This window comes from Mandrillus leucophaeus, unplaced genomic scaffold (assembly GCF_000951045.1).
Source record: "Mandrillus leucophaeus isolate KB7577 unplaced genomic scaffold, Mleu.le_1.0 Scaffold1605, whole genome shotgun sequence".
Lineage (NCBI taxonomy): Eukaryota > Metazoa > Chordata > Mammalia > Primates > Cercopithecidae > Mandrillus > Mandrillus leucophaeus.
The window spans coordinates 35,703-55,700 of NW_012101594.1; the positions used below are offsets into that span (position 1 = coordinate 35,703).

General features: G+C 37.0%; 1 protein-coding gene across 1 annotated transcript in view; it reads left to right on the forward strand.

Moving 5' to 3' along the window:
* Window positions 1–8,919: 8,919 nt before the first annotated feature.
* CDC42BPA (CDC42 binding protein kinase alpha (DMPK-like)) overlaps window positions 8,920–19,998 on the forward strand; it is a 267,348-nt gene continuing 256,269 nt past the window's right edge. Inside the window, exon 1 of the mRNA XM_011975980.1 lies at window positions 8,920–9,005. Within this exon, the coding sequence (XP_011831370.1) occupies window positions 8,943–9,005 (63 nt within the window). The 5' untranslated portion in view covers window positions 8,920–8,942. The remainder of the gene's footprint in view (window positions 9,006–19,998) is intronic.

The window sequence follows — 19,998 nt, forward strand, 5'->3', positions numbered from 1 at the left end:
TCATGAAAATTGTTAAAAATCTGTAGCTGCTTTGTTACCTTCATTAACTCTTTGTGATTAAAGTTGCAAGTTTATTGCAGTAATGGGAATGTGTTAGATTAATGTTCAGGTGAGTTGTATTTTAAAATCTGTGTTGTATAGTTATAGTTCACCCAGTAATTAGAACACTATCTTAATTCCTTATTGTTCCTCTAGTGTGTCATAGGAGGTAGAGTTTCTTGATGCTGGGATTGTGGATGTGAGAATTAACATTCTCAGGGTATCCTGTGACTTAAAAGGCCAATTTTTTAACCATGATATTTTCTGTGATTGTATATAATTTAGTTTAAATTTATACTTAATAAGTGCCAGAGTACATGGCTATATTCTTAGTATTGTTTAGAATGTTATTTCTTAGTCGAAGTTTATGAGGCATCTAGCAACATTTTACATGATATATAAAATTTGAGGTAAATGTGCTTTTTCATGGGAGGAATTCATAGCCTTAAACTGTATTCTTGAAGGAGTGTATGATTCTCCCTCTGTACTTTCCCCTGTTTTTGAATTATTGCTTCAGAGTATTTTTTTAAAAAGTTTGAGTACTTAAAACAGCATAGAGAAGTAAATTGGTGACTTAAAAATTCATTATTTTGTCCTATATGCACATGTTAATATATCATTACATTTCAGTGGCAGTGTTTTTCATTTCTTGAAGTTTTACTTGGTTAATTTTCAAATCGCTGTTCTTTCATTATCATTTGTATTTCTTCTATTTCTTGAATCATTGTTACCCACTTTACGATATTTTTCAGATTGTATTATTCTCTTGAGTTCTTGGGGGTACTAATCTTCCCATTTGTTTTGATTGCCAACTTTCCCCATTTTGGTGTTCTATTTCCTCATTTAGTTTAATTTTTTTTTTTTAAATTGTGAGCTCACTTTTGACTGAGGTAGATTTTTCTGGGATGAGTTCTATTCCCTCTGAATGCTTTTGCTTCTGTGGGATAGGGACTAGATTTAATTTTTTTTAGCAAAGGATTTCTTTACCACATGGGCAGTATGGATTCAGACTCCAATCCCTCATGTTTTCCCCTTATGCTGCCCCCTGCCAACGCCCTAGGTTGCTTCACTGGACCAAGAATCAGAATTTTTATTATTCCCTGACATGGAGAAAGGGTCCTGGTTTTAATGAGAGGTAATCATTCCAGTCCTCCACCTCTGTTAAGCCACCAGTGATACCTTCGTTCCTTGTGGATCTACCTGTTAGCGCCTGTGTCCAGGACTTCTGCTTTTGCAGCATCTATTCCTGTGTTTAAAGTTTTGTTTATTTTTCTTTATTTCTAATTCTTGGGGATTTCTCTTCCTTTCTTCTCTCCTTCATTAGTTTGATTGTATATTTAAAATTTCTCATGGTTGTCTGTTTATTCAGCATTTCTATGTGTATTTGTGTATGTGTGGGTCTGTGTTACTGCTTGCTATGTTGTCAAGACAACATAGTTTCAAAAATGCACAAGGACTGTTTTGAAACTTTGTTTAATAATAACTCAGGCTAGGTGCGGTGGCCTATGCCTGTAACCCCAGCACTTTGGGAGGCCAAGGCAGGCAGATCACCTGAGGTCAGGAGTTCAAGATCTGCCTGACCAACATGGTGAAACCCCGTCTCTACTAAAAATACAGAAATTAGCTGGGCATGGTGGCGCGCAACTGTAATTCCAGCTACTTAAGAGATTGAGGCATGAAAATTGCTTGAACCCTGGAGGCGGAGGTTGCAGTAAGCTGAGATCATACCACTGCACTCCAGCCTGGGCAACAGATCGAGACTCTGTCTCAAAAAAAACAAAACAAAACAATCTGTTAAAAAATTTTAATATGAAAGATACTGGTGCTTAAAGGTGAATAATACTGTTTTTACCTTCATGTGTCTGTGATTGTAAAAAGTCTCGGAAATATACCACCTGTAACTTTGTTCTTTGTATATTTTAACTCATTAATGTATAGTCACAGTATGTTTCATAATCTTTTACTATATATCAATTTAAAAGTACATAGTGTATTTTATTTACAGAATTTAGACACAGAGCCTGACATAATTGATAATAATTTTAACGTGACTTTATTAACTCCTCTTTTCTCATTCTTCCCTATTCTCTTCTAGTCTCCCTTTTGCATGGATTATTATTCTCTTTCCCTGCCCTACTGTTGGTTCCAGATTCTTATGTTATTCCACTGCACATAAGAGAGAGGAAAAATGGTAGAATGGAAACCTACTGGAGAAATTCGAGAAGAAAGGGAAGAAGGAAAATAATGGGTGAAGGGAAGGTTAAAATCTCTTGCTCCAGCACTCTCTGTTCTCTTCCAGGCCTCTTATTTTACTCCTTCAGACTCTGTCTTTATTTCTCATCTTTTCTTCTCACTTATGCCTCCGCCTTTCCAATCTCTCTTTCTATTGGATACTTTCCTTCTTACACCATTGTAGCTATCACTAGTGGCTTGCAATCTATGTTCCTACCACCTGGCCAGTAGTTGTAGGTAGGAAGGAGGTTGGATGGGAGAATTGAAGGAGACTCTGTTTTTGGATCTTGGGCTACATAGAGCAGGAAGAAAGATGTACCTTGCAAGGTATACCAGACATTTTGTATTGGAACTTTGAGTTCTTTTTCTTCTAGAATTACTCATTTATCTGTTCATTAAACAGTATACAATGAACCCCAGGCAGTGTTTTAGGAACTCAGATAGAAACATACTTTGTTCTTTTCAGTTTCAAAGAGATTTTTAAATTTAATTTAGAATTATTTCATTTTTGAATGTCTGAATTTCAGCATCTGTGTTTATTACAAACTTTTTGGGAATAAAGAGGCAACTTGTTATATTGGAAAGATTTTTGGAGCCTGATAGATCTGAGTTTTAATCCTGTCTTTGCCACTTACTAGGTATGTAATATTCAGGAATTTATATTATCTTTCTAAACCTTTCTCTTTTTTTTTCCTGTAAAATGGGAAGTTCTTGGTATGGTACTTGGCCTAGATGGCTCCCAATAAAATAATGCCTGCTGAGATTATTATTATCACACAGAAAGTTTGTTCTTAGTACCAGTTTTTTGTTTTTTGTTTTTTTTTTGCCAAGAAGTACTTTAAAAAATAGAGTACATTAAGACAATGATTCAAGGATTCTATTTTATTTATTTATTTTTATATCACATTCATGAAGTTTGGACAAGTTGTCATAATTTACGTAAAACTACTACTTCTAAGCTATTACTTGTAAGTTGGTGTGTCCTTCCCTGAGCTAGCTACTGTGAGCTAGCTCACAGTACATAGTAGTACTGTGACTTACTAGTCAAGTTTAGGCCAGCAAGTCACATACTATCTTTAGGCCTTATTATATTAATGAGGGTTAATAATATGTACCTTATAGATTTTATGATAACTAAATTATGTATTAGTTTGGCAGCTCACTGTGTCTGGTTGTGAGCTGAAAACCAATTATTTAGTGTAAGATTCAGGGTTGTTCGGGGAATACAAGGCAGGGATGCAGTCAAATGTCAAGAAGCACCAGAACCCCAGGAATAAGGAAACTGTCAGAACACTTCCTTTACTCATTGTCTTTGCCTTTGTGTGTGCATCTGCTTTGTTTTTCTCTTTCATTATGTGGAACTGATTTTCTCTTTGGCTTTTAGCGTCATAGTATGATGTTTGCCTCAACACTTGCTGAGTTTGTATGTTAATTCTTGTAATCATCTGCGGACTGACGCTGAGTTAGGTTCTAAATTGTCCCCCAGCTTAGGTCAGGTTTCCATATTGGTTCAATTAACTCTGACTAGTTAAATGGGGCCTCACAATATGCACTTGGCTCACTCCTGAGAACTGAGGGGGAGATTTTCAGAAAAAGAGAGGCGATGTGGCAGACACCTCAGAAAGTGTGTGCCACAAGTGAAGTCATTTAAGTGTACAGCACTGAAGAAAGTAAAGGTATTGTTATCATGAGATGATGTAGTACTTTGTGAAATAACACTGATAGCATATTCAGAATAGCATGTCATTTATCTACCAGTACAACAGATCTGATTGGTCCCTTATATGTCCTTGATTTTTGTCAAGGGCAGTAGTGTAGTGATTATTATCTTTTTCAATTGTTGTAGTGAATATAAAGTCTTTTGCAATTTGTCTTTTATATTCAAAATTATTTTAATCATACAGTGTGCTTGAAATGGACGTTTTGGTGGATATATTTTTTTAGAATATATCTTTGTATAAAAGCACTTTGTTAAATATTGCTAATGAACTTTTTTCGGGAATAAGTTGAATGTATAATCAGTTTTTTTTTCAAATGCAGTATAGAAATAAGAAATATTCAGGTAATTGATACATGATTCTTTTGGTTCTATCATTGAATTTCTGAACTCTCAGCTGTAACTTGTTAAGGCATCTTTTAAACTATCTCAGACATTATGAATGCAGTACTCAGTAATGATTTTTATAACCCTTAGCATTGTTTTGGTTCATTTTCTTCATACTACTTAGGGTATCATCATATGACAAGATAACTATATACCCCTCTATAGACACTTAATATTTTTTAATATTTATTGTTCCATGTTCATATTTACCCCAAATTAGAATAATCAGTAGGTATAATTTACCTGAAATGTCAGCTCTACAGCGCACTTTTCCTGAATTTCTGATTTAGCCTGAGTAGGGGAACTAGGTTTCGGTTTAAGGATACCTTTGTTTTGTGATTTTGTGATATAGTAGAAATCAAAGCTTCTTTTAAGTATGGAAGGTTGGTGTTATAATTATTTGGGGGGATAGTCAGGCTCCCATTTTTAGTTTTTTTTTTTTTTTTTTTTTTTTTTTTTTTGTGACAGGGTTTCACTCTGTTGCCCAGGTTGGAGTGTAGTGGCGCCATCTAGGCTTACTGCAGCCTTCGTCTCCTGGTCTAAAGTGGCCCTCCCATTTCAGTCTCCTAAGCAGCTGGGACTGTAGGCACAAGCCACCGTGTCTGGCCCATTTTTATATTTGTATTTTTGTAGAGACAGAGTTTTGCCATGTTGCTCAGGCTGGTCTTGAATTCCTGAACTCAAGCAATCCGCCTGCTTTGGCCTCCCAAAGTGTTGGGATTACAGGTATGAACAACCACGCCCGGCCCCATTTTTAGTTCTAATAGGCCTGTATGTATCACCCACCTTGTCAAACTTGTGTGTAATTTTTTTAAAAAAGGTTTCACCCACCTTGTCAAAGTTGTGTGTAATTTTTAAAAAGGGTTTCTTCCTTCCTTAATTTGAAACAGAGTCTCACTCTATTGCCCAGGCTGGAGTGCAGTGGCATAATCTTGGCTCACTGCAACCTCCACCTGCGGGGTTCTAGTGATTCTCCTACCTCAGCCTCCCAAGTACCTGGGATTACAGGCACGCACTACCACGCCCAGCTAATTTTTGTATTTTTAGTAGAGACAGGGTTTTACCATGTTGACCAGGCTGGTCTCGAACTTCTGACCTCAGGTGATTCACCTGCCTTGGCTTCTTACAGTGTTGGGATTACAGGCATGAGCCACTGTGCCCAGCATCTTCCTATTTTGTTTTAAAACAGCTTTACTGACGTGATTGACATACCAAACAATTCACCTGTCTGAAGTGTACAATTCAGTGGTTTTGATATCTTACTAATTTTTAAAAATTGTGGTAAAATAACAAAATTTGCCATTTTGACCACTTTTACATGTACAGTTCAGTGGCATAAATTTATATTTATAATGTTATGTAATGACCATCACTATCTGTCTCTAAAACGTTTTCATTATCCAAAGAAATTCTGTAACCATTAAGCCCTGACTTTTCATTCTCCTGTCCCCCAGCCTTTAGTAACCTCTAATCTACTTTCTGTCTCTATGAATTTGCCTATTCTAGATATTTCATATAAGTGAAATATTTGCCTTTTAATGCCTGGCTTATTTTACTTAGCATGTTTTCAAGATTCATCCACATTATGGCATGTATCATACCTTAACTTCATTTTAAAGCTGCTTAACATACTGTTGTGTGTGTGTGTTTGTGAGCTACACAAACCAAATACCACATGTTCTCACTCATAAGTGGTAGATGAACAATGAGAACACGTGGACACAGGGAGGGGAACAACACACACCAGGGCCTGTCGGGGGTGGGATCCAAGGGGAGGAAAATTTTGTTTATCTCTTCATCTCTTGATGGACATTTGGATAATTTCTACCTTTTGGCTACTGTGAATAATGCTGCCATGAACGTAATTGTACAGATAGTCTGTTTGAATCTCTTTTGATTCTCTTGGGTACATAGGGATGGAATTGCTGGGATATGTTGGTAAATCTATGTTTAGCTTTTTGAGGAACTACCCAACTGTTTTACAAAGCAGCTGTAACATTTTATATCCCCTCTAACAATGTATGAGGGTTCCAGTTTCTCCACATCCTCATCACTTGTTATTTTTTGTTTTATTTAATTAATTAAAAAATTTCAACTATTGTAGAGGTTGTGAAGTGGTATCTCATTGTGATTTTGGTTTGCACTTCCCTAATGATTAGTGATGTTGAGTATCTTCTCATATGTGTATTGGCCATTTTTTAATATCTTCACCACATGTATATATTATTTTACTTTAAGTTCTGGGATACATGTGCAGAACATGCAGGTATGTTACATACGTATACATGTGCCATGGTGGTTTGCTACACCCATCAACCCATCATCTGTGTTTTAAGCAACACATTAGTTATTTATCTAATGCTTTCCTTCCCCTTGAACCCCACCCACTGACAGGCCCTGGTGTGTGTTGTTCCCCTCCCTGTGTCCATGTGTTCTCATTGTTCATCTTCCACTTATGAGTGAGAACATGTGGTATTTGGTTTTCTGTTCCTGTGTTAGTTTGTTGAGACTGATGGCTTCCAGCTTCATCCATGTCCCTGCAAAGGACATAAACTCATTCTTTTTTCATTTTTATTTATCTTCTTTGGAGAAATGTTTATTAAAACTTTTGCCCATTTTTGAATTGGGGTGTTTTGTTGTTGACTTGTAGGAGTTCTTTATATATTCTGGTATTAATTCCTTAGTAGATACATGATTTGCAAATACTTTTCCCATTCTATGGGTTGTCTTTTCTGTCTCTCCATATGAATTTTAGGATGAATTTTTCTATTTCTGTAATGCCATTGTAATTTTGATACGGATTGCTTTGAATCTGTGGATTGCTTTGGGTAATATTATCATATTAACAATATTAAGTCTTCTTCCAATCCAGAATACTGGATGTCTTTTCATTTATTTAAGTCTTCTTTAATTTTTATTAGCAATATTTTGTAGTTTCCAGTGTACAAGTCTTTCACCTCGTTGGTTAAATTTATCCTTAAGTACTTTATTCTTTTGAATGCTATTGCAAATAGAATTTTGTTATTATTAATTCTGTTATTACTGCTTTTCAAAAGACCAGATCTTGCTATTTTGCCCAGACTGGAGTGCAGTGGTATGATCATGACTCATTGCAGCCTCGAATACCTGGGCTCAAGTTATCCTTCTGCCTTAGCCTACTGAGTAGCTAAGGACTACAGGCGTGTGCCATCACGTTCAGCTAATTTTTTTCTCTTTCTCTTCACTGTTATGTGAATTCCACATGGAAATCCTCTCTGTCTTTCCTTTCCTTACAAAACACGAATACAGAAATCTCTAGTAGACTTGACTAAGCAGTGCGGAATACCCGTTTTCGAAGCTAGGTAGGGCTAAATGCATACTTCTAGATCAGAGCAAACTGTATGACCTATCTGTTTCACTCCCCTAATGCTCAAATACATATCTTTGATCTTATCACACTCTGTCTCCATGGAAGGAAGAGAGGAGAAGACAGCTACATCCATGTATTATGATCCTTTAATCATATCAATTCCTTTTTGTGAAAGACAGACCCGAGGAGAGGAAAGGAGACACGTCTAAACTTCTCTTACAGGCAGCAGAATATATAATCGCTCTAATCATTAGCAAATTTTAATTTACCAGTTAAAATATTAATAAGATTGCATCTAATTTCTTTTAATGAAATTCAAAGCATTTTCCATTTTCTAGCTCTTATTTCTTTGCATTTCTTCTCACAATTCTTTACCATGGATTATTTACCATTAACACCCCAAATTCACTTCCTTGCCTGTCTTCATTTGCTTATATTGTTCCCTCTTGCCTGGAGTATCTACACAGTCAAACCCAGGCAAAGGAGCAAGATTCTATTTAGTTCTCAAGGTTCAATTTATCTGTTATCTCCTTTGTGTGAAGCATTAGTATCCACATAATTAGTGTTCTCACTAATTCTGAAGCACTTAAAACTTTATCACATTATTAAATTTTGTGTCTGCATATATGCATACTTGTCTTTCTTGAATGAAGACTAAGAGCTTCTTGAAGGAAAGTATCATATCCATAATCAACTTTTTAAAAACTCCAGTCATTGCCACCATGCTTTGTATACTGTAGACGTTTGCTGAAGCATTTTGAAAGAACAAATGAATGTGAAAGAAATATGAATTTACTTGGTGTGAATTGCTGAAGAGCTCTCTGGTGCTGTGAAATCTGCTTTTATTTTTTATACATTTGTGTTAAAATATATATTTAATGCTGATAGAATGTTAAAACTAGTCTCATTTTTACATCCCCCTTGCTTTGCATTCTTTCATATGTTATTTGGAGTTTAAACATATATTTCTCACCAAAAATGTAATTCATATGTAAGAAATAAAAGAAAATATGTTGTTTTCTTAGGGAAATCAAATTTGTTTATTCTCATATAGTTTGGAATTTTTAAATATTTTGACAATTCTTAAATAATAATTTGAATTTTTGTGTAACTAAGAAACACCATTATTTATATCTAATTTGCATCACATTTTATTAAGAAAATAATTGATATTGCTCTTTCATTTCAGCTAAACCATTTACTTCTAAAGTGAAACAAATGCGATTACATAGAGAAGACTTTGAAATATTAAAGGTGATTGGTCGAGGAGCTTTTGGGGAGGTAAGAGATTAAGATTTGATAGAAGGTCTGCTAATTGTTTTGGTAGCTGTGGAACACAGTTGTGAGAGAAATTAGCAAGTATTGTTACTTGTTAAACAATATTTGTTAAGTTGTGATTGATGTGATTGATTGTGCTGTTGTGATTGATACAATTGCTCAGAAAATAAAGTGTTGAATGAAATATTTCTACTTGGAATTTTTTTTTAAGATCATGTTTTCATATGTACTTCATATATCAATGTAAATATGAGTGTGTTTCTAGACTCTTTTGTTCTGTTGGTCTATTTATTTGTCTTATTCTAGTATATAAGGAATCTTGATACCTGGTAGTGTGTATAACTCCGACTTCCTTTTTCTACCCCTCTCCCATCTCTCCTCCCCTGATATTTTCATAGTATTTTATTTTGTGTATGTATGTATGTGTTTATTTTTGAGATGGAGTCTCCCGCTGTTGCCCAGGCTGGAGTGCAGTGGCGTGATCTCGGCTCACTGCAGCCTGCACCTCCCGGCTTCGAGTGATTCTCCTGCCTTAACCTCCTGAGTAGCTGGGATTATAGGCATCCGCCATCAGGCCCAGCTAATTTTTGTATTTTTAGTCAAGTCGGGGTTTCGCTGTGTTGGTCAGGCTGGTCTTGAATTCCTGACTTCAAGTGATCTGCCTGCCTTGGCCTCCTAGAGGATATTTTCATAGTATTTTAGAATCAGTTTTTCAGTTTCTACTCACTCGTAGAGATACACATACACAGCTGGGCACGGTGGCTCAAGCCTGTAATCCCAGCACCTTGGGAGGCCAAGACGGGTGGATCACGAGGTCAGGAGATGGAGACCATCCTGGCTAACAAGGTGAAACCCCGTCTCTACTAAAAAATACAAAAAACTAGCCGGGCGAGGTGGCGGTCGAGGTGGCGGGCGCAGGTAGTTCCAGCTACACGGGAGGCTGAGGCAGGAGAATGGCGTGAACCCGGGAGGCGGAGCTTGCAGTGAGCTGAGATCTGGCCACTGCACTCCTGCCTGGGTGACAGAGCAAAGACCCCGTCTCAAAAAAAAAAAAAAATAATAATACACATACATGTACGCGGACACATACACACACACACACACACTCACTCTGTCTGTCTTTTCTAGGAATTTGGGTTAAGTTTGTATTGAAACTGGAGATCAGTTTGCAGTTAATTGGCATCTTAACAATACTACTGAATTCGCTAATCCATAGACATGGTATATTCTTCCATTTATTTAGGGCTTTATAAATTTCTCTCAATACTGTTTGGTAGTGTTCATTCAGTATAGAAGACCACATCTTTCAGCAGATTTATTCCTGGATATGTGATATTCTTGATATTATTTTAATTAGAATTGTTTGTGAAATTTCATTTTCTAATTGTTTTCTTGGTAGTAGTTAGGAGTATAATTTAATTTTATTGATCTTATACCTTGTTATACTTTTCAAATTAGGAATTTTGTTGAATTTTATTAATACTTTGCATCTTTTGGGACATTCATGGTTTTTCTCCTTTACTTTATTAATGTGTTGAATTATGCTGTTATATTTTCACATGTTAAACAATCTTTGCGTTCCTAAAATAAGCCCAATTGGCTTGTGATATGTTACCCCTTTGTATGTACCAATGGACTTCATGTGTTTTTTCTGTGTTGTTAGGATCTTTGCACCTATGTTCTTAAGATAAATTGGCCTGTAATTTTCCTACTTCGAATGTTCTGATCAGATTTTGGTATCTTGGTTTTGCTGGTCTTACAAGAAGAGGGAAATGTTCCCCCCTTTACTGCTCTCCAGAAGAGTTAGTGAAGATTGTTGTTATTTTTTTCCTCATATGCTTACAAGACTTAACTGGTAAAGCCTCTGAGACCAGAGGTTGCTAGTGAAAAAGTTTTAAATAATATGTTTAATTTCTTTAATGGAAATAAAATGACTTGTATATATGTATTAGTTTTGCTAGGTTTTGCTAGGTTTATCCATTTCATCTAAGTTTTAAAACTTATTACTGTATTGATCAATTCTGTCTTAAAACTTTTCTTGCTAGGGGTTTATCAGTTTATTATCTTTTCCGTGAATTAACTTTTGGCCTTTTGAATTTTGTTATTGTAGATTTGTTTTCTGGTTCTTTAATTTCTGCACTTTATAATATTTTCTTTGGTTTTAACTTGCTATTGTTTTTCTGATTTTTTGAAATAGCATTGATATCTAGCCCTTCTTTTCAAATCTGTGGTTAAGGCTATATATTTTTAGCTATAGCAGACATATTTGATATGTCATATATATGTATATATTTTTTGCTTAAAATACAGTGTGATTTTAAATCTCTATTTTTTGATCTATGAATTTAAAGTCCATTAAAAACATTTCTAAACATTTAGAAAATTTTCTAGTTTGTTTTTTTATTGAGTTATTATTATAATGTAATTTAAAAGTGGTTAGAACACATACTCTATATGATTGGAATCCTTTGAAATTTGCTGTGCAGTATTCTGTAAATATCACTTAGGTCAAGTTCAAAATCTTGTTTAAATCTTCAACATCCTTACTTTCTGTTTTTTTCAGTTTGATCTGTCATTTCCTGAGAGAGGATTTCTTAATTTCTTTCAGTTTTTGCTGATAACATATGTACAGTTATTATATCTTCCTGGTGATTAACTCATTCATCATTATGGAGTGTTCCCATTATCTCTAGTGTTTTTTGATTTAAATTTTCCTTAATCTGATATTAGTAGAACTACTCCAACTCTTTTTTATTAGTATTTTCATTAAATATCTTATTCTGTCCTTTTAGTTTTAGCTTTCTGTAAACATGTGGTATGTTTCCTGTTCAGTAGAATATAATTAGGTTTTTGTTTTATATTTGTTTTGCTCATTTTGTGTTATTTTTCTCTCATTTCTTGCTTTTTCTTGGATTAATGGAATATTTTAAATTATACCTCCCAATTTTATCTTCTTTTATGGGTTCCCCTGGTGATTACCACATGTATCCTTGGTAAATTTATATTTTGCCAATTCCCATTTACCCAATTTCTACCTTTTTTTTTTGGTCATTGCTGTCATGTATTTTAGTTCCATATATATTTGAAACCCCAATATATATATTGTACCTATTTATGTAGGTTTACCCACATATTTATATTTTCTCTGCTCTTCACATTCATGTACTTCCCTTTGGGATCATTTTCCTTTTGACTTAAACATTCCCTTTAATATTTCTGTTTTATATTTAGAGACAAAGTTTTGCTTTGTCTCTCTGGCTGCAGTGCAGTGGTATGATCATAGCTCACTGCAGCCTTGAATTCCTGGGCCCAAGTGATCCTCCTACCTCAGCATCCTGGGTAGCTAAGACTATAGATGTGCACCAGCATGCTTGGCTAATTTGTAAATTTTCTTGTAGTGATGGGATTTTACTACATTGCCCAGGCTGGTTTCAAACTCCAAGGCTCAAGCAGTGCTCTTGCCTCAGCCTCCCAAAGTGCTGGGATTATAGTTGTGAGGCACTGTGCCTGGCCCCCTTTAGTATTTCTTCAATGTAAGTCTGCTGATGACAAATTTTCTGATTTTATTTGTCTGAAAAAATATTTTTTTGAAGTTCTAAAATTAAAAAAAAATTGAAGTATATTGTGGTATACACATACACATCAGTTTTAAAAAATATACACACATACAACTTGATGGATTTTTACATTTTTTTAGGGTACAAAACAAGAAATGGCATTTTATTCTTATGCCATTTGACCATAGCATTCTTTTTTTATTTTCTTTTTTTTTATTTGAGATGGAGTTTTGCTCTTGTCACCCAGGCTGGAGTGAAATGGTGCAATCTTGGCTCACTGCAACCTCCACCACCTGGGTTCAAGTGATTCTCCTGCCTCAGCCTCCCGAGTAGCTGGGATTACAAGTGCCTGCTACCACGCCTGGCTAATTTTTATATTTTTAGTAGACATGCGGTTTCACCTTGTTGGCCAGGCTGGTCTCGAACTCCTGACCTCAGGTTATGCACCCATGTTGACCTCCCAAAGTGCTGGGATTAACAGGCGTGAGCCACCGTGCCCGGCCTTATTTATTTATTTTTTAATTTTTGTGGGTACATAGTTTATGTATTTATGGAGTATATGAGATATTCTGGTACAGACATGCAATGCTTAATAATTGCATCATGGAAAATTGGATACCCACATTATTTCAGAATGGACATTCAGGCATTCAAGCCTTTGTCCTTTGTGTTACAGAAAATCCAGTTGTACTTAGTTATTTCAAAATGGACAATTATTATTGGTCCTTTGTGTTACAGAAAATCCAGTTGTACTCTTTTAGTTATTTCAGAATGGACAATTAAATTATTATTGACTACAGTGCCCCTGTTGTGCTACCAAATACTAGGTCTTCGTCATTCTGTTTTTTTTATACTCATTAATCATCCCCATTTCCTCCTTTTTTTTCCACATCCTCAGTAGCATTTGTTACTGCCTGACTTGTGGATAAAAGTCATTTTAACTGGGGTGAGATGATACCTCATTGTAGTTTTAATTTGCATTTCTCTGGTGATCAGTGATGTTGAGCACTTTTTTCATATGCCTGTTTGCCATTTGTATGTCTTTTTTATCAAAATCTTTAGCCCATTTTAAAAACTGGATTATCAGATTGTTTCCTATAGAGTTGTTTGAATTCCTTGTATATTCTGGTTATTAATCCCTTGTCAGATGAGTAGTTTGCAAATACTTCCTCCCATTCTGTGACTTGTCTCTTCACTTTGTTGATTGTTTCCTTTGCTGTGCAGAAACTTTTTAACTTGATGTCATCTTATTTGTCCATTTTTTGCTTTGGTTGCCTGTGTTTTAAGAAATTTTTGTGCAGACCAGTGTCCTGGAGATTTTCATCAATGTTTTCTTTTAGTAGTTTTATACTTTGAGGTATTAGACTTAAGTCTTTAATCCATTTTGATTTGTTTTTGATATAAGGTGAGAGATAGGGATCAAATTTCCTTCTTCTGCATATGGATATCCAGTTTTTCCAGCACCGTTTATTAAAGAAACTGTGTTTTCCCTAACATTCTTGGCACCGCTGTTGAAAATTAGTTCACTGTAGGTATGTAGATTTCCTCCTGGGTTCTTTATTCAGTTTCATTAATCTATGTGTCTGTTTTTATATCAGTACCATGCTGGTTTGGTTACTGTAGCTCTGTAGTATAATTTGAAGTCAGATAATATAACTCCTCCAGTTTCATTCTTTTTGCTTGGGATAGCTTTGGCTATTCTGGGTCTTTTGTAATTCCATATAAATTTTAGGATTATTTTTTCTATGTCTGTGAAGAATGTCATTAATATTTTGACAGGGATTGCATTGAATCTGTAGATTGCTTCGGCAGTATGGATATTTTAACAGTATTGATTCTTCTAACCCATGAGCATTGAATATCTTTTCAGTTTTTTGTGTCCTCTTCAATTTCTTTCATCAGTGTTTCATCGGTATATTGAGGTGTGTGTGCATGTGTGCACATACCTCACATACATATGTTTATATACTTCAATTAAAAAATACACATAACGTAACTTGATGGATTTTTACATTTTTGTAGGGGACAAATAAACAGTAGCATTTTATTCTTAATACCATTTGACCATAGCATTTGTGTTCTATAGTTTTCACTGTAGACATCTTTTACTTCTTTGCCTGATTTAATTTCTAGGTATTTAATATTAGTTGTGGCTATTGTACATGGGATTACTTTTTTGAATTATTTTTCAGGTTGTTCATCGTTGGCATAGAGAAATGCTACTGATTTTTCTATGTTGATTTTGTATCCTGCAACTTTACTGAATTTGTTTATCAGTTTGAATAAGATTTTGTGTGTGTGTATGTGTGGAGTCTAGGGTTTCCAAAATATAAGACCATATCATCTTCAAACAAGGGTAATTTGACTTCTTTCTTTCCAATTTGGGCATCCTTTTGTTCTTTTGTTTAATTGCTCTAGCTAGTACTTAACGAACTGTGCTGTACTTGAATATTGATATCTTTCTCTAGATTTGGAAAGTACTCTCATTGTCCCTTTAATAAACTTTCTACTCCTATTTTCTCTACCTTCTCTTTAAGGTCGATAGCTCTTAGATTTACTCCTTTGAGACTGTTTCCTAGATCTTATACATGTGCTTCATTGCTTTTCATTCTTTTTTCTTCTGTCACCTCTGTGTATTTTCAAATAGCCCATTTTCAAGCTCAGTAATTCTTGCTTCTGCTTGATCAATTCTGCTATTAAGAGACTTTGATGCATTCTTTAACATGTCAGTTGCGTTTTTCAACTCTAGAATTTCTGCTTGATTTTTAAAAATTATTATTTTTTTGTTTATTTATTTATTTTGAGATGGAGTCGCATTCTGTCACTCAGGTTGGAGTGCAGTGGTGTGATCTTGGCTCACTACGGCCTCCATCTCCTGAGTTCAAGCAATTCTCCTGTCTCAGCCTCCCAAGTAGCTGGGACTACAGGTGCATACCACGCTCAGCTAATTTTTGTATTTTTAATAGAGATGAGGTTTTACAGTGTTGGCCAGGTTGGTCTCGAACTCCTGACGTCAGGTGATCTGCCTGCCTTGGCCTCCCAAAGTGTTGGGATTATAGGCGTGAGCCACTATGCCTGGCCCCCTTTTTAATTATTTTAATCTGTTTGTGGAATTTGTCTTATAGAATCCCGAATTCCTTCTCTGTGTTATCTTGAATTTCTTTGAGTTTCCTCAAAATAGCTATTGTTTTTTAAGATGGGGTCTCACTCTGTTGCCCAGGCTGGAGTGCAGTGGTGCCATCTCAGCTCACTACAACCTCCGCCTCACTACAACCTCCAGCTCACTACAAGCCCTTCTCCTGCCTCAGCCTCCTGAGTAGCTAGGATTACAGGCATGGACCATCATGCCTGGCTACTTTTTGTATTTTTTTTTTAAATAGAGATGGAGTTTCACCGTGTTGGCCAGGCTGGTCTTTGACTTCAAATGATCTGCCTGCTTGGCCTTCCAAAGTGCTGGGATTACAGGCATGAGCCACTGCACCTGGCCAAAATAGCTTTTTGTTTTGAGACAAAGTTTCGCTCTGTTGCCCAGGCTAAAGTGCAGTGACGTGATCTTGGCTCACTGCAACCTCCGCCTCCCGGGTTCTTCCACATCAGCCTCCTGAGTAGCTGGGATTACAGGCACCTACCACCACCCCTGGCTAATTTTTGTATTTTTAGTAGAGATGGGGGTTTCACTATGTTGGCCAGGCTGGTCTCGAACTTCTGACCTCAAGTGATCCACCCGCCTCAGCCTCCCACAGTGCTGGGATTACAAGTGTGAGCCACCGTGCTTGGCCCAAAATAGCTATTTTGAGTTCTGTGTCTGAAATGTCATGTGTCTTTGTTTTCTCCAGGATTGATCCCTGATGCCTTATTTAGTTCATTTGATGAGGTCAGGTTTTTGTGGATAGTGCTGATGCTTTTAGATGTTTTTTGGTGTCTGGACATTGAAGAGTTAGGTATTTATTGTAGACTTTGCAGTCTGGTCTTGTTTGTACTTGTCTTTCTTGGGAAGGCATTCCAGGTATTTGAAGGGACTTGGGCCCAAAGGCCAGTAACACGGTGGTTTTTGCAGTCTTGTATAGGTATTGCCTTGGTGGTCTTGGATAAGATCCAAAAGAAAACTCTTACTCTTTTCCTTTACTTTCTCCCAAACATATGGAGTCTTTCTCTCTGTGCTGAGCCACCTGGAACTCTGGGGATTTGGTGATACAAGTACCCCTGTGGCCACCATCACTGGGACTGTGCTGGGTCAGACCTGAAGCCCAGCATAGCAAAACCTTAGCATTCTGCCTGATGTTTTGTTTTACTATGACTGTGCTGTCATTCAAACCACAATACAAAAAGTCCTTCCCGCTCTTCTCTCCCCTTTCCACATGTAGAGGAGGAGCCCCTCTCTGTGGCCAGCACCATGACTGGTCCATGAGCGGTTCTGCCAGGCCACACCGCCAGTGTTCACTTAAAGCCCAAAAGCTCTTCCGTCAGCTTGTAGTGAATGTTGCCAGGCCTGGGACTCACCCTTTAGGCAGTGGGCTTTCCTCTGGCCCAGAGCCAGTCCAGAAATGGTGTCCAAGAGGCTGGACTTGGGGATCTGAAAAGCCTGCCTTTTGCTCTGCCCCACTGTGATACCTGAAAGCAAGACAAAGTTCCCTTTACATTTCCCTCTGCTTTTCTCTAACAGAAGGAGTCTTTCTCGGTGGCCACCACAACTGGGAATGTGCTGGATCTCACTTGAAGCAAGTAGCCTCAGACCTTAAGGCCCACGGCATACTCCCTGGGTATTGCTGGTGCCCAATGGCAATTCCGTGCCCAAGAAATCTTTAGTCAGCAGGTGGTGAGTCCTGCCAGGACCGAATCCTTCTTTTCAAGGCAACGGGTTCCCTTTTGGCCCAGAGCGTGTCTAGAAATGTCGTCGGGGAGCTAGGGCCTGGAATGGGGGCCTCATGGCTCTGCCTGATGCTCGATTCCAGTGTTGTTGAGCTGGTATCCAAAATGCAAGACAAAGTCGGGGCTGTGCACGGTGGCTCACGCCTGTAATCTCAGCACTTTGGGAGGCCAAGGTGGGCAGATCACCTGAGGTCAGGAGTTCGAGACCAGCCTGGCCAACATGGCGAAGCCCCATCTCTACTAAAAATACAAAAATTAGCTGTGTGAAGTGGTACGTGCCTGTGGTCCCACCTACTGGGGAGGCTGAGACGGGAGAATTGCTTTAACTTGGGAGGCAGAGGTTGGCAGTGAGCTGAGATGGCGCCACTGCACTCCAGCCCGGGCGACAGAGTGAGACTCCGTCTCAAAAAAAAAAAACAAAAAAAACCACAAAAGATGCAAGACAAAGTCCTCTTTACTCTTTGCTCTTCTGTTCTTAAGCAGAAGGAAGCAGTCACTCTGTTTCCCGTGAGCTGCACTGCCTGGGTTGGGGGATGGACAGTTGATGCCTTTCTAGGTCATGTGCAACCCTAGTTCACTGGCTCCAAGCACTAGGGGTTGCCTAGGAATTGGAGTCCTTGTTAGAACACAACTTGACTGACATTCAAGTTTACCTAGGACCCCAGAGCACTTCAGCCTGCAGTGGTGATGCTTGCTGGGAAACTCTCGTTCTGACCTGCTGGGATAGGTGACTCCCCTTTGGCTAGAGCTAGTCAAATGTCCCCTCCAAGCATGGCCACTGGCTGAGTCCAGCAGGGCTTCATTCTCTGCTGTGACAGGGCAGCACTGAGTGTCTGTGCTTTCCCTCCCTGAAGTATATTCTCTCTCTCTACCTCATGGCCGTTGCCAGGGAATAGGAAATAGGGGTGGCATCCATGATTCAAGACTGTTTCTCCTGTCTTCCTAATGCCTTTTTTCAAGATACGAAGTTAAAACCAGGTACTGTGATTGTTTACCTGAGTTTTGGTTCTTGTGATAGTGCTTTTCTCTTTGCAGATAGCTTTTAAAATTTGCTGTTCCAGCATGGTGTGGGGGAGCTTGAATGGTGTAGGCTTCTATTCCACTACCTTGCTTCACCACTGGTCACAGCCAGATTTTCATGTTTATATGAACTTGTATAAACCATCAGGCAGTTCAAGATATAGAACATTTCTAGCATTCCGATAGGCTCCCATTGCTCCCCCTGCCATGTGAATAATCACTTCTTTACTAACTATTCTGTTAACTATTCTGACTTCTATCACCCTAGGTTTTTTGTTTTTTTTTTTTTTTTTGGCTTGCTTTTGAGTTTTATGTTAATGGAATTATGTAATATATACGCTTTGCTTTCTAGCTTCTTGTGCTCAACAGTACACTTTTGTAATTCATTCTTGTTTTTCACTGGTTCACAGTATTTTTCTTAATATGGACATGCCACAAGTTATTTATTAATGGTGTTCAAGTTGTTTATGGTTTTTGGCCATTATGTATAATGCTGTTATGAACATTTTTGTGCATATCTTTTGGGAGATATGAGCACTTATTTGTGTTTCATATAAATTTAGAATTGCTGGGTCACAGGATAGGCTTATTTAGCTTTAGTAGATAATGCCAAATAATTTCCCAAGTGGTTAATTCCCATCAACAGTGTATAAAGGTCCCAGTTGCTTTATAACTTCACTAACACGGGTCTTTTTTTTTTTTTACTTTAGGTTTTTTTTTTAGTGAGTGAGTAGCTGTATTGTGATATTTCATTTTGCATTTCTTGATAGTGCCTACATTTGAACACATTTTCATATCACTTAGATATCCTTTCCATGAAGTGCACATTTTGGGGTTAGGTAAGTAGGAGTTGCGTGGGTGAGTTGTCTGACTTACCTTCATATTCTAGATTCAGATCCGTTGTTGGAGATGTACACTCATGTGTGTGTGTATATATGTGACACATCTTTTCTGTGGCTTGGCATTTCCCTGTCTCCAAAGATCTTGTATTAAACAGAAATTCTTAGTGTTAATGGAGTCCAATTAATTAAACTTTTCTTTATAATTAGTGATTTTTGTGTTAAGAAATTTTTTTCTAACCTCGAGGTCATGAACATATTTTCCTCTAATTAAAATAAATTCTTTCTCTGATCTTTCAAGAGAAACCTTTCATATTTAGATGTCTCATCTATCTGGTATTGACTGTTTTGTGTTTTCTGAGGTATAGGTTAAAGTTCACTTTATTCTTAGTGGTTTCTGATTATTGTTTGTTGTAAAGACTACCTTTTTCACATTTAATTGCAAAGGAACTTTTACTTAAGTAACTAACCTATGTGTGTTACTTACTAATTTTTAAAAAACAGTTTTCAATGTAGAAGTCTTTTTTAAAAACAATTCTTAAGGTCAGGGGTACACTTGCAGGATTGTTAAATAGGTAAACTTGTGTCATGGGCATTTGTTGTACAGATTATTTCATCGCCCAGATTTTTTTTTATTATTATTATACTTTAAGTTCTAGGGTACATGTGCATAACGTGCAGGTTTGTTACATATGTATACTTGTGCCATGT